Genomic DNA, 13,669 nt, shown 5'->3' on the forward strand with positions numbered 1-13,669 from the left:
CATCCCATGGATCCCATCCCATCCCATCCCATCCCATCCCATCCCATCCCATGGATCCCATCCCATCCTATCCCATCCCATGCCATCCCATCCCATCCCATCCCATCCCATCCCATCCCATCCCATCCCATCCCATCCCATCCCATCCCATCCCTCCCCGTGTCCCCTGGGATGTCACACCAAGCCACCCCACAGGACACGGATTTGGGGACATTTAATGCCCTGGCGGGTCCCAAAGCAGCGAAGCGCGTGGCACGGCGGGGTCCCCGCCCGGGGGTCCCCACCGCCAGCCCCCCAATCCCCTCCCCTCAGGATGGGATGGGATGGGATGGACCCATCCCCCGGAGCTGCGGGGGCGCAGAGGTGGCGTTGGGGACACGCCTGTCCCTGCCGGGGCCCAAGCAGCGGCGATGGGGGCGAAGCGTGGCGGGGGTGGGGGGCGCCGTGCCACCAGTAGCACCAAGAGGGGGGGCGGGGGTGAGCCCGTCCGGCTCCCCAGGGTGGCACAGCGCGGTGACCGGGGTGACCGGCCTGTCACGGCCCGGGGCGGGCGTGGCGGGGCGCCGTGACGATGCGGTACGGGAGGTGGCCGCCGCCACGCTTGCCGCGGGGCGCCCCGGGGGTGGCCGTGCCGGGGGCGCCGCTGCCCGAGCCGGGCTCTGGCTCTGCGGGGAGAGAGGTAAAAAAAAAAGGGGGTGTCGGGGGGTGGGATGTCACCCCCCTTTCTCCAAACCCCCCAAATCAGCGGTGGGGGCTGTGCTGTGGGTGTTCTGTCCCGCAGAAATGGGGGTCACTGCCCCACTGTGGTGGCTCTGGGTGTCCCCAAGCCCTGGGGACGCCCACCGAGGACCCCCAGCTGGCACCCCTGCCTGGCACCCCCGGGAAAAGCACAGCTGGAATGGGGAGGGGGAGGGGGGAGGAGGGCGGGGGGCACCCTGGCACGGGCGGGTTGGCACCGGGGCATCCCTGGGGACAACGGGAGCTCTGGGAGAGCCCGAGAGGGTCCCCGAGGTCTGCTGGGAGCCTGGGGGGCTTCGTCAACTCCCTTGGCTTGAGGGGGTCTCCATGGTCTCCCTTCTCCAAGGATTTCCTGGAACCCTGGGGATCTCCAGGGTTTGCCTTGGCCCAAGAGGGGCTCCGTGGCTGCCTCTCCCAATCCAAGAGGGGCTCCATGGTCTCCCGTGGTTCCAGAGGGGCTCTGGAGCTTCCCTTGGCCTTGGGGGACCTCCATGGGTCCCCCTGATCCCAGAAGGGTCTCCATGGTCTCCTTTGGAGTGAGAGAGTCTCTCCATGGTCTCCCTTGAACCCTAAAGAGCTCCAGGGTTCCTCTCGGTCCAAGAGGGGTCTCCATGGGCTCCTTTGGAGTGAGAGGGTCTCTCCACGGTCTTGTGGAGCTCCAGAATTTCCCTTGGGCCGTGAGGATCTCCATGGTCGCCTCTCAATCCAAGAGTATTTCCATGTTTGCTTCTCTCAGTCCAAGAGATTCTCCATGGTTGCATGGCTAAATCCAAGAGATCTCCATGGTCACCCCTCTCAATCCAGGAGGATCTCCATGGTTGCCCCTCTCAATCCAAGAGATCTCCATGGTCACCTCTCAATCCAAGGGTATTTCCATGGTTGCCCTTCTCAATCCAAGATTATTTCCATGGTCACCTCTCTCAATCCAAGAGATCTCCATGGTTGTGCCTTTCAGCCCAAGGGTATTTCCATGTTTGCCTCTCCAGTCCAGGAGGATCTCCATGGTTGCCCCTCTCAATCCAAGAGGATCTCCACGGTAGCTTCTCTCAATCCAAGATTATTTCCATGGTCACCTCTCTCAATCCAAGAGATCTCCATGGTTGCCCCTCTCAATCCAAATGGATCTCCATGTTTGCCTCTCTCAGTCCAAGAGGATCTCCATGGTCACCTCTCAATCCAGGAGGATCTCCATGGTCACCTCTCAGTCCAAGGGTATCTCCATGGTTGCCCCTCTCAGTCCAAATGGATCTCCATGGTCACCTCTCAATCCAAGAGTATTTCCATGGTTGCCTCTCAATCCAGGAGGATCTCCACGGTTGCCCCTCTCAATCCAGGAGTATTTCCATGGTCACCTCTCAATCCAGGAGGATATCCGTGGTCGCCCCTCTCAATCCAAGAGATCTCCATGGTCACCCCTCTCAATCCAGGAGTATTTCCATGGTCACCTCTCAATCCAGGAGGGTCTCCATGGTTGCCCCTCTCAATCCAAATGGATCTCCATGGTCACCTCTCAATCCAGGAGGGTCTCCATGGTTGCCCCTCTCAATCCAAATGGATCTCCATGGTCACCTCTCAATCCAGGAGGATCTCCATGGTCGCCCCTCTCAATCCAGGAGTATTTCCATGGTCACCTCTCCAATCCAGGAGGATCTCCACGGTTGCCCCTCTCAATCCAAGCAGGTCTCCGAGCTCTCCCGAGTCCCCGGGGCTCTCCGGTGCCCGCTCCCGGCGGCTCCAGCCCCCCGTGCTCCACGCCCGCTCCCGGGGGTGCCGCGGGGCAGGGCGTGGTTACCTGGCCAGATGATGGCTTCCAGCAAGGTGACCCTTCTAGCCAGGACCTCCAGCCGGGCCTGCTGCCGCAGGAGGGTTTGGAAGCTACTGGCCTGGGGGAGAGGGAGAGAGCAGAGCAGAGCAGAGCGGAGCGCGTTGGCCCCGCCGCGGCCACGGGGACACGGCGTGGGGACACGGCATGGGGACACAGCACGGGGACGTGGCACGGCAGGGGTGGCACAGCATGGCAGGGGTGCAGCCCCAGCGGGATGGGGGGTGCTGGGGCACGAGGAGGGGGTGCCAGGTCTCCTAGGAGGGTCTTCCCAGTCTCAGAAGTGTGCTGGGGCTCCCCCATCCCTGCAGGTCCGTGGGGACAGGGGGCCCCTTGTGCTGGCTTGATGTCCCTGACAGTGCCCTGATGGGGACACTGGTGTCCCTGACCTGGGGGTGCTCCCTCTGCCGTCCCCCAGCATGCTGAGCCCCCCAACATCTGGGGGGACACGTCCACAACCTGTCCAGGGGGACACTGATGTCCCCAGCTGGGGTGCTCCCTCTGCCACCCCCAGCACCCTGGGCTCTCCAAAATGTGGGGGGACATGTCCCCAACCTTCTCAGAGGGCCACCAGCTTGTCCCCAACACTGAGACTGTCACAGGTGTCCGTGCCCGAGGGGGGCAGTGCCTGGGGGGCTCGGGGTGCCCAGCTGGGGGTGAGGGTGGGGGGACCCTGGTGGCCCTTCCTTTGAGTGGTCCCCAGTGCTGGCCACGATGCCACCGTGTGGGTGATGCCATGATGGCCAAGGGCCACCGTGATGTCATGGGGACCTGGTGACCTGCTGGCAGGGGTGGGGGTCACCCCGGGGGTCCCCGTGCCCCTACTCACCGTAGAGCCCAATCATTGTTTCCAAGATTAAAACCCTCTCTGCTAAAATCTTCAGTGCCTCGCGGAGCTGGTGCAAACCCTCCCCCTGGGGAACAGAGGGAGGGGTCAGGGGGGACTGCGCCCCAAGGGGACCCAGGGACAAGCTGTAGGGCAGTGGGAACAAGCAGAGACCCCGAGGACATCCCTGGGGTCCCAGAGATGCAGAGGACAGCAGGGAGGGTGTCGGGGTCCTGCCGTGCCCATCCCCCTCCCAGCCCAGCCCCCCCTGTCAGTACCGCGTGTCCCTCCCGTCCCCGGTGTCGCCGGTGCCACTCACCCAAGTGCCCCTCTCGCCCGGCTCGCCCCGGGGGCCCGGCTCGCCCTGAAACACAGAGAGGAGAGGGGCTGGCAGGGGGGGCACGGGGGGCTGGAAGGGGGTGGGACCCCCCACCCACCCACGTACCTGCGCCCCGTCCTGCCCGCGGCTGCCCGGGTGGCCCTGGGGACCCTGCGGGGCGACAGAGCCCGTCAGCACCCGGGGGGCACAGCCACAGCCCCGCCAAGGGAGGTGCTGGCAGAGCCCGTGGCTGAGACCCCGCACCAAACCCCTCCATGACCCCACACCAAACCCCCCAACACCCCATGACCCCACACCAGACCCCAAACCCCCAAACCCCCAACCCCAAGCCCCCCCAAATCTTGCATCCCCCAAATGTCCCCACGGCCACACACCGGTTTCCCCCACCTCAGCCCCAAACCCGCCCCCCCACATCTTCCCCCAGCCCTGAACCCACCCCCCAAACACCCCCAGGGCCCCATTCCGTGGCTCTGGAGGGCGGGGGACAATCCTGGGGACACTGCCCATGGCCACAGCCCACGGTGGGGTCCCAGTCCCCTGTCCCCACTGAGGACAGTGGGGCCACCCAGCAGGGAAGGGGTGTCTGGAGCAGAGGTGGCCCCAAACCACTCCCTGTGCCACCCCACCCTGACACGGCCACCACGGGTGACACCAGCAGCTGCCCGGGTGGCCCTGGGGACGCTACTGGGGACAAAGAGGCTGTCAGACCCCCTGGGGGGCACGGCCAGCCCCCCCGGCCGGTGTCACAGTGTCCCCGTGGCACTCACCCTGTCCCCCTTCTCGCCGGGCGGCCCGGCAGCTCCGGGCGCTCCTGCCCTGCCCTGTGCGGGGACACGGTGGGGACATCAGCCCTGGGGGGACACGGGGGCTCAGCCCTGCCCCCACCCCCCCCAGCACTTACATCGGGTCCTGGGGGCCCGGGGGGACCGGTGGGACCTGGGGGGCCGGGGGGACCTGCAAGGACAGGGGACACGGCTCAGCCCCGCACTGGGGCACCCGAAAGCCTCGCGGGGTGACAAAGGGGGGGACACCCTCACCCATCGGCCCCACGGGTCCGGGGGGTCCCACGGGCCCCACGATGCTCCTGGTGGCCTCGGTGAAGGTGTTGGAGAGGACGGGGTCCCCTGGGGGGACAATGGGGGGGATGTTTGGGGCAGGGCCCCCCTGAGCCCCAGCATCACCTGGGGACACGGGGGGACCACCTTCCCCTGCCCTGCCTGTCTCATCCCTGTCACCCCAATGATGGCAGGAGGGCCCCAGCTCTTCCCAGCACCCCACATCTCATTGCTGGGACCCCAATGTTGGCAGGGGGTCCCCGGCTGTGCCCAGTGCCCCCCATTCCTCATACCTGGAATCCCGGGGGTCTCAGGGGTCCCCGGCTGTGCCCAGTGCCCCACACTTCCTCTCTGAACCCCAGAGATGGCAGGGGGGACCCCAGTACTGCCCAATGCCCCACATCTCATCCATGTCACCCCAATGATGGCCTGGGGCTCCCCAGCTCTGCCCAGTGCCCCACATCTCATCCCCGGGACCCCAGTGACCCCCAGGACGTCCCCACACCACCCCCAGCCCAGCCCTGCCCCAGCCCAGCCCCGTTTTTGGGGTCACTCTGGGGGGAACCCCAGCCCAGCCCCCCTTACCGGGCTCGGCCAGCCGGGGAATCGCCGGCCCCACAGGGGCAGGGGGGCCCGGGGGGCCGGGGGGGCCGGGGGACCCCTTCTCTCCGGGGAGCCCCCTGGCTCCATCCCGGCCGGGTGGTCCTGGGGGGCCGGGGGGACCTGCAGGGAGGAAGAGGAGGGTGAAGATTGGGGCTGTGCAGCGCTGGAGCCCTTCCGAGCCCCCAAACTGCGGCACGGAGCCCCCAAATCCGCCCACCAGGAAAGGGGGGGCTCGGCCGGGCCAGGCACCGGGCTGGGGTCCCCCCACACTGTCCCCCAGTACCTGGTGGCCCCACTGGCCCCTTCACTCCGGGAATTCCCGAGGATCCCCGTCCTCCCGCGTCGCCCTTGGGGCCGGGGGGGCCCCTCCAGCCGGGTCTCCCTGCGGCACAGCAGCGCCCTGAGGGGGGGACCCCGGGACAGCCCCTCGGGGTGCCCCCCACCCGCACCCCCTCCCCCAGCCCCTCCCCAGAGCTGGCCTGTCCCCGCGGGTGGCTCAGTGTCACCGCTGGGGACAGCTGCGGTAGGACGGCTTGGCTTTTTCCCCGAAGTGAGGGGTGCGCCCCCCAAAGTACCGACAGCACCCAGGGGCGTTCCCAGTGTCGCTGTCACTGTCACTGTCACCCTGCCTTACCGTCATCCCCGGGGCTCCCGCGGGCGGCCGGGGACCCCCAGAGCTGCCCGGCCTCGGGCCCCCTGCCCGGGCTGCTGCCCTTGGGGGGCTCGGCCACCGCCAGCCGGGCCACCTGCCAAAGACACGGGGTGGGTGACAGCAGGGTGACCCCCCCGGGGCTCTTGTGCCCCTCGGGGGCAGCAGAGGGAGGTGGCCAGAGCCCAGACCGGGACTTGCCTGCGCCTCGAGGGTGGCGAGCCGGGCGGTCAGCTCCCCGACGCGGCTGCAGTTCAGGCACCCTGCGGGGGGAAATCGGGGGGCACGGGCGGTGGGATGGGGGGCAGCCGGCCCTCTGTGCCCAGCCCAGCGGGTTTGGGGAGGGAGGGACCCACCTGAGAAGGCCGTGGGGTGCAGGGGGGGCCGGCGAGGGGCGGCGCTGGGGCGCCCCGGGTCCCGCAGGGTGAGGGAGGTGTGAGCCTCTGCCGAGGAAAGGGGGGTCAGCACGGGGGGACCCCCCCGTGGGGCATCGCCTCCTGTGGGGGAGCTTCCTGCTGTACTTCCCTCCAACACATTGGGGGGTGCAGCGCCCCATCCTTGCTCTGGGTGAGCCTCAGACCCCCGACCCCACCCATAACCCTGAGTCGGGATCCCCCCAAACCCACCCATGGTCTTGAACGAGGCCCCAAAACCCTCCCTGGCCACGCAGCAGATGGCCCCAACCCACAACCCCCAAACCCACCCACAGTCCTGGGGACACTGCCCACCCCACCCCCCGACCCCGGGGTGTCCCAGTCCCCTGTCCCCACCGAGGGATCCCGGGGACAGTGGCTTGGGGCCACCCAGCACGGCAGGAAAGGGGTGTCTGGAGCAGAGGTGGCCCCCGAGCCCCCCCACGCTGTCACCCCACCCCGGCACGGCCACCGCCGTGCTGCAGGGGACAGCCCTAAGTGGGGCCAGATGTGGGGCAGGCGGCCAAGCATGCAGGGAGGAGGAGGAGGAGGAGAAAGAGGAGGAGGAAGAGGAGGAGGAAGAACCCCCCACCTCCCCCAGCACTGCACCCACCCAGCTGCCTCCGGACCCCCCGTGTCACCCACTGCCCTGCAGACCCTCGGTGCCACCCCAGGGTGTCCCCACCCCTGGGTGCCACCCACTGCCCTCACAGCCCCCACAGAGCCGGGGCCGGGCTGGGACCTGCACTGGGGTCCTGGGGGAGAGGGAGGAGGAGGAGGAGGAGGAGGAGGATGTGGTGACAATGGGGACAAAGACCCCCCTGTCAGAGCTGGCAGCGCCCGTCCTCCCACACACGGCACAGCCTCGCACCCATTCATCCAATGCCCACCCACACCCGGCCCCTCGTGGCTGGGGGCCTGCGCTCCCTTGTGGGCACTGCCATGCTGAGGAATGTCCATCTGTCCATCTGTCCATCTGTCCATCTGTCCATCTGTCCATCTGTCCATCCACCCACACCCCGTCCATCAGCTGTTTCAGTTCCCCACCCCAGGCACGTCCCACTGCCTGCCCACCCCTGTCCCCCTGACTGTCCATGCACCGCCCCAGCCAGGGATCTACATCCATCCCTCATCCGTCCATCCATCCATCCACCCATCATCCATCCACCCATCCATCCATCCATCCATCCATCCATCCATCCATCCATCCATCCATCCATCCATCCATCCACCCATCCATCCATCCATCCATCCATCCATCCATCCATCCATCCATCCACCCATCATCCATCCATCCATCCATCCATCCATCCATCCATCCATCCATCCATCCATCCATCCATCCATCCATCCATCCATCCCACGGACCCACAGGTCCCTCTCCTCACCCCCAGTGACACCCAAGGCCGTGTCCCGCAGCTCCTGGGTGCCACCTCCCCGCCCTGCCCCTCTCCCAGGCCATCTCCCACCTTCCTCGCAGTTGGCTCCGCCGTGTCCGGGGCAGCAGCGCCACTCCAGCGCCGTCAGTGTCCTGTATGTCACCCTGTAGAGGGGCCGCACCACGGCGCGGTAGCTGCGGCACAGAGGGGCGGCTCACACCGGTCCTGGGGACACCCCGGCTGTCCCTGCCCCCAGGGGACCCCGCTCACCTGCCCCCGCTGCAGGCCAGGGGCCAGCGGCAGCCCTGGAAGACCCTCTGCAGGAAGGTCCCGTTCTGGACGTGGCACGACACCGTCCGTGTCACCGTGTAGGAGCACCAGTTGCTGGAAGGGAAACCACCGATGTCACCAGCCCTGGTGTCTGCAGGGACACCACGGGGGTGCTGCCGGCCGAATTGTCACCCTGGGAGGTGCCCGTGCCCGGTTTTTGGGGTGCCCGTGGGGAGCGTGGGGCCGCACATTCCTGCGGCATTCCCGGCAGCGCTGGCGCCGGCCGGCCTGCAGCGGGCCCGGAGCCCCCCCGTGCCCCCAGCCCACCCCACACAAAGGCTCCTTTCTTCTGCCCCACATGCCAGGCTCTGCCCACCCCCTCCCCGGGCACCCCTGCCTCAGTTTCCCCCTGCAGAGGGGGACGCACAGGTGCCATGACACCGATGTCCCCATCCCCGCGGCGGGAAGGACTCGCCGTACCCTGGGCAGCTCTGAATTCAAAGGCTGCACAATTTGGGTCAAAAAATGAGCTTTTCGGCACCGCTGCAGCGCTGCAAGGAGGGAGGCGGTGGCGGCAGGGACAAGCGGGCGCCGCGGGGGGACAATTGTCTGGGAGGTGCCGGAGGCGGGGGGGACAGCGGGGTGGCACAGGGCTTTCCGGCCGGGCAGCGTCCCAGGCGGGCGCCGTGCCAGGGCTCTGGAGGCACAGAGCCCGCCGGGGCTGTCGCCACGCTCCCGCTGCCACCCTGCCACGCCAAGGGGGTCCCGGGTGGCATTGTCCCCCTTGGAGAGACACCCAGCTGCTGGGCGGTGCCAGCTCCAGCTGTGGAAATGCCTGTTGGGATGGGATGGGATGGGGATGGGTCCCGGCTCGTTTCCCGGGGGGAATGCCCTCCCAGGAGCGGGGCAGGAGCTGGCAGGCTTTGGCATGTGAGCGCCCGCCTGGCCCGGCGTGACCCCGGCCCACCCGGCCCCGCGCTGGCACCGAGGGGCTCCGGGCTCCGCTGCCAGGGCTTGTGCCCAGCCGGGGCAAAGCCCACACCAGGCTTGGCTCCGAATCCCACTCCCGTTCCCCAAATCAGCCGCTTGGCTTTGTGCCCCCGGCTTGGGCACGTGGGATCGCAGCGATGCGTCAGGGAGGGATGGGGTGGGATGGGGTGCGGGCTCCTGGGTGCTGGGTGCTGGCCTGGGGGTCCCGGGGGGACACGGCAGGGCTGTGCCAAGGCGCCGGGGGCTTCCTGGGCTTGGCCGGGAGGGGAAGGGGAAATGAGGCGGCTTCTGCCCGTCGCCTCACCGAGCCGAGCGGAACCGGGAGGTCCCGGCAATCCGGTGCCGGAGACACGGCCAGAGCCAAGGGTTTCCTGTAAACAACCCCCCCCCGTGCCGCCGCTGCGGCGGGACAGAGACCAGAGCCCCCCACAGCGCCCACAGAACCCCGGACTGGGCCACCTCCAAGGGGCGGGCAGGACCCTGGGGCTGGGGACCCTGGGGCTGGGGACCCTGGGGCTGGGGACATTCACTCTTCACCAACTCCAGCCCTCGCAGCAGCCCCAGCACGAGAAGGCAGCCCCAGCACCCCCAGTATGCTCAGGGGGCCCCACCATGCCCAGCATTCCCAGTAGTCCCAGCACGCCAAGGCAGCCCCAGGATCCCAATTTGCCCAGGCAAACGCAGGAGCCTCAGCATGTCCCTGTATGCCCAGGCAGCCCCAGGAGTGCCGGCAGCCCCAGTAGCGCCAGTACGCCCCAATAGTCCATCCCAGTAACCGCAGTAATCCCAGCAGCCCCAGCCCCAGTATGCCCGGGCAGCCCCAGAATCCCAAAATGCCCAGGTGACCCCAGCACCTCAAGGCACCCTGCTAAGTCTGGCAGCTCTGATGCCCCCAGTCAGTCCTGCTGGCCCCAGTAACCCCCAGGAAATCCTGCTGGCCCCAGTATCTCCCAGTGCCCCCAGTCACCCCTGCCCCAGCAGCTCCAGCATCACAGCCCACAGAGCCCCCCCCTGGAGTGCCCGGTGCCCCCCGGTCCGTGGTGCCCCCACGCCTGGTACAGAACCCCCCAGTACCCCCAGAACCCCGTGCCTGATGCCCCCTGCACCCGATGCCCCCATGGCTGATACCCACAGATCCCCGGAGTCTCCCGGGTGCCCACATCCCTACGTCCCCGGTGTCCCCCGTGCCCGGAGCTCCCGGGTCCCTGACGCCCCTGGTGCCGAGTACCCGCAGCTGTCGGTGCCTCGTGCCCCCCGGTGCCCCCCGGTACCCGGTACCCAGGGCCCCCGGTCCCCGCAGCAGGCGATGCTGCCCCGGTGCCCGCCTGCCCGTGTCCCCGGTGCCGGTACCTGCGGGCGGCGGGCGGCAGCAGGGCCGGGCTCCAGGCGGCGGCGGGCGGCGGCAGCAGCAGGCAGAGGGACAGGCAGAGCCCCAGGGCTGCGGGCAGGGCTGCGGGCAGGGCCGGGCGGCGGCGGCACCCCCGGCCCCCGGCCATGCCGCTCCGCGGGGCTCGGCGCTGCCCGGCCACCGGCACCGGCACCGGCACCGAGCGGGCGGCGGGGGAGGGGAGGAGGAAGGAGGAGGGATGGAGGAGGGATGGAGGAGGAGGAGGGAGGGAGGAGGGACCCCCCGCCTGCCCCCCCGCCTGTTCCCCCGCCTTCCGCCCCGCCGGCACAGGGGTCCGGTTGGCGGGGCGGGCACGGGGTGCGGGGGCAGTTTGGGAGCCTGGGGGGGCAAACCGGCCCGGGGGGGCAGGAACGGGGGCCGGGGGAGGTGGGGCCCCGGGGAGGGGGCGCGATGCGGGGCTGGGCCCGGCTGAGGGACACCGGTCCCCCTGGGAGCGACTGGGGACACACGCGTGTGCGGGAGCTGCGTGTGCATTCCTGTGCGTGTGCGTGGATTTACACACGCGTGTGCGCACGAAATTCGCATTTGTCCGTTGCTTTGCACACTTTTACACAGGCGGAATCCACGCGTGTGTGCCCACGGATTCACACACGCGTGTGCACACCCAGGTGCGTTTGTACCTGCGTGTGCGTGCACGGCCCGGGCGTGTGCTCACCCACCCACCCACCCACCCTACTGTCTGTCTGTCTGTCTGCCTGCCTCTTTGTCTGTCCGTCTGTCTGTCTCCTGCTGTTCTTCCAGCTGCCTCTGCCATGTGTGTGTGCGTGTGTGTGGTCCCCGTGTCGGGGCGTGCAAGGAGACCGCGTGTGTGTGTGTGTGTGTGTGGGCGGGTGGTCCCCGCCGGGGGGCCCTACAGACTGTCTGTCTGTCTGTCTGTCTGGGGACACATCCCTGCAGTGGCAGCACCCCGGGACCCCCCACCTTGTCCTCTGTGGGCTGTGGGTGGGGGTGTCCTCAGCCCATCCCCCACCCTGCCCAGCCACCCGCGGTGGGCACACAGGAGCACCCAGCTCCCCCCAGAGACCCCCACCCATGGGTGCCCCTTGGGGTCCCCCCCACCCTGCGCCCCCCCGGTGTCCTTGGGGAGGGCCCCGGGGCTGTTTACCCTCGTGGGTGCCGCGGCAGCCGAAGGTCACCCGCGCTCCTGCTCAGACTAAACACGGCAGCGGCGGCGGCGGCGCCCAGGGCCGGGGGGGGCCTGCGTGGGGACAGGGACTTGCACCGGGTGAGGCACGTGTGTGTCCCCACAGGGATGGAGGGCCCAGCCTCGGCTGTCCCCAGGGCCCTCAGTGACACCCACCCGGCCCTGGGATCACCCCCTGTCTGATGGCTTCAGCCCCTTCAGGGCTCCTTGGGGTGGCCTCAGGTCCCTGTGCCACGGCCCTGTCCCACTCTGTGTTCCTATCACAGCTTCATGTCCTCTTATCCAGTGCCAGCTCTGTGTCCCTGCTCTGGTTCCGGGTCCCCATGTCATGCTCCTGCCCTGGATTTATGTCCCCACCTCTGTCCCCAGGCTGTGTCTCCACCCCAGCTCCAGGTCCTTCTGCCATGCCCTGTCCTGTCTCCATGTCCCCATCTCATCTCCATGTCCCCATGCCGTGTCCCTGCCCGTGGGGTGCCAGCCCCACACGAGTCAGCGGGTCACCCTGCCCGTGCGGGCTGGCACGGAGCGAGTCCCCCACCGTGGGGACAGGTGGGGGTCCCCATGCCCGACCCAGGACCCCCTCCGTGCCCGAAGCCACCAGGTGGCACTGCGAGGCCACCGCGGCCACCGCTGCCAGGCCCCCAACCCAACCCTAACCCAACCTTAACCCTGTCCCAAATCTGCCCCTCCATGGGCACAGCCATAGTGACAGTTCTCCTGTCCCCAGATCCGTCCCCAAATCTGCCCCTCCATGGGCACAACCAGAGTGACAGCTCTCCTGTCCCCAGATGTCTCTCCATAGGTACAACCCCTGTGTCAACTCCCCTGTCCCCAAATCTGTCCTTCCACAGGCACAGCCATGACAACTCCCCTCCCTCCTTTCACGGTCTCAGCCAGAGTGACAGCTCCCATCCCCACATCTGTCCCCAGATCTGTCCCTTGGCAGGCAGAGCCACGAGCCCTTGGGCTGAAGGTGACAGATATTGGGGTGCCTTTGTGGCTCAGGGCCTCCTGCCACCTCCTGTGCCTCAGTTTCCCCACAAGACTGTGGGAAACACCTGTCCTAAGGGGGGACGAAGTGTCCCCTCAAGCAGGGTGGTACACCTGGGGGACAGCCACCCATGGGGACATCCAGTGTGTGTCCCCAGTGGGGGTGTCTGGTGGCAGGGCAGATGCTCAGTCCCCAGTGTGTGTCCCTGGTCCCCCACGCGGGGGATGCCCTGTCATGGTGGGTGTCCCTGGTCTGCAGTGCCCCCACGGTGGCTGCCCACACCCAGGCCAGGTCCCTGGTGCAGACACCTGGTCCCCTGCCTGTCCCGAGGGTGTCCCCACAGTGCCCATCCTGTGTCCCCGCTGTGAGTGCCTGGCCCCGGTGCGGGTGCCCGATCCCAGGGCGGGCTCCCGGTGCAGCCGCCCCAACCCCGTGCGTGTCCCCGGTGCAGACACCCGGTCCCAGTGCGCGTCCCCGGCGCGTGTCCCGGCTTCCCCGACCGTGACCCTGGTCCCGATGCCCGGTCCCCCGGGCGTATTCCCGATCCCGGTGCCGATGCCCGGTCCCCTCTGCGTATTCCCGATCCCGGTGCCGATGCCCGGTCCCCTCTGCGTATTCCCGATCCCGGTGCCGATGCCCGCTCCCCCGTGCCCGATCCCGGTGCTGATGCCCGCTCCCCCGTGCGTGCCCCCGCTCCCCGGCGCGCGTTCCCGGCGCGCGTTCCCGGCTCGGGCGCCCGCGGCCGTGCGCGCCGCCGGTGCCGGTGTCGGTGGCTGCCTGGCGCTGGCTGAGCGCTGCCGCCGCCCGGCCCCGCGCCCGCCGCCGCCGCCGCTGCTCCCGGTGCGGCTGCGGGTCCCGGTGCGGCTGCGGCCGCCGGAGGTAACGGGCGGGGGCCGCGGCCGGGGCGGCGGCGGCCATGGCGGGGCGGGGGGGCGGCTCGGGGGGCGGCGGGACCGGGCACCGGCGGGCTGGGGGATGCCGTGCATCGCGGGGAACCGGGCACCGGGGCGGGGGGACGGGGCACCGGGGGGGCTGCCGTGG

General features: G+C 68.8%; 1 protein-coding gene across 1 annotated transcript; it reads right to left on the minus strand.

Moving 5' to 3' along the window:
* Positions 1–411: 411 nt before the first annotated feature.
* On the minus strand, positions 412–10,581 carry EMID1 (EMI domain containing 1; the record flags this gene model as incomplete). The annotated part of the gene is made up of 15 exons (XM_084217016.1): positions 412–665; positions 2,531–2,621; positions 3,706–3,750; positions 3,832–3,876; positions 4,494–4,547; positions 4,628–4,680; positions 4,764–4,850; positions 5,367–5,504; positions 5,668–5,766; positions 6,019–6,130; positions 6,235–6,296; positions 6,390–6,476; positions 7,916–8,019; positions 8,096–8,209; positions 10,436–10,581. The coding sequence occupies 15 exons, from the start codon at positions 10,579–10,581 to the stop codon at positions 535–537; spliced, it is 1,368 nt and encodes a 455-aa protein (XP_084073142.1). The 3' UTR covers positions 412–534.
* Between the last annotated feature and the right edge of the window lie 3,088 nt (positions 10,582–13,669).

This window comes from Fringilla coelebs (genome assembly GCF_963513975.1).
Source record: "Fringilla coelebs genome assembly, chromosome: 17".
Lineage (NCBI taxonomy): Eukaryota > Metazoa > Chordata > Aves > Passeriformes > Fringillidae > Fringilla > Fringilla coelebs.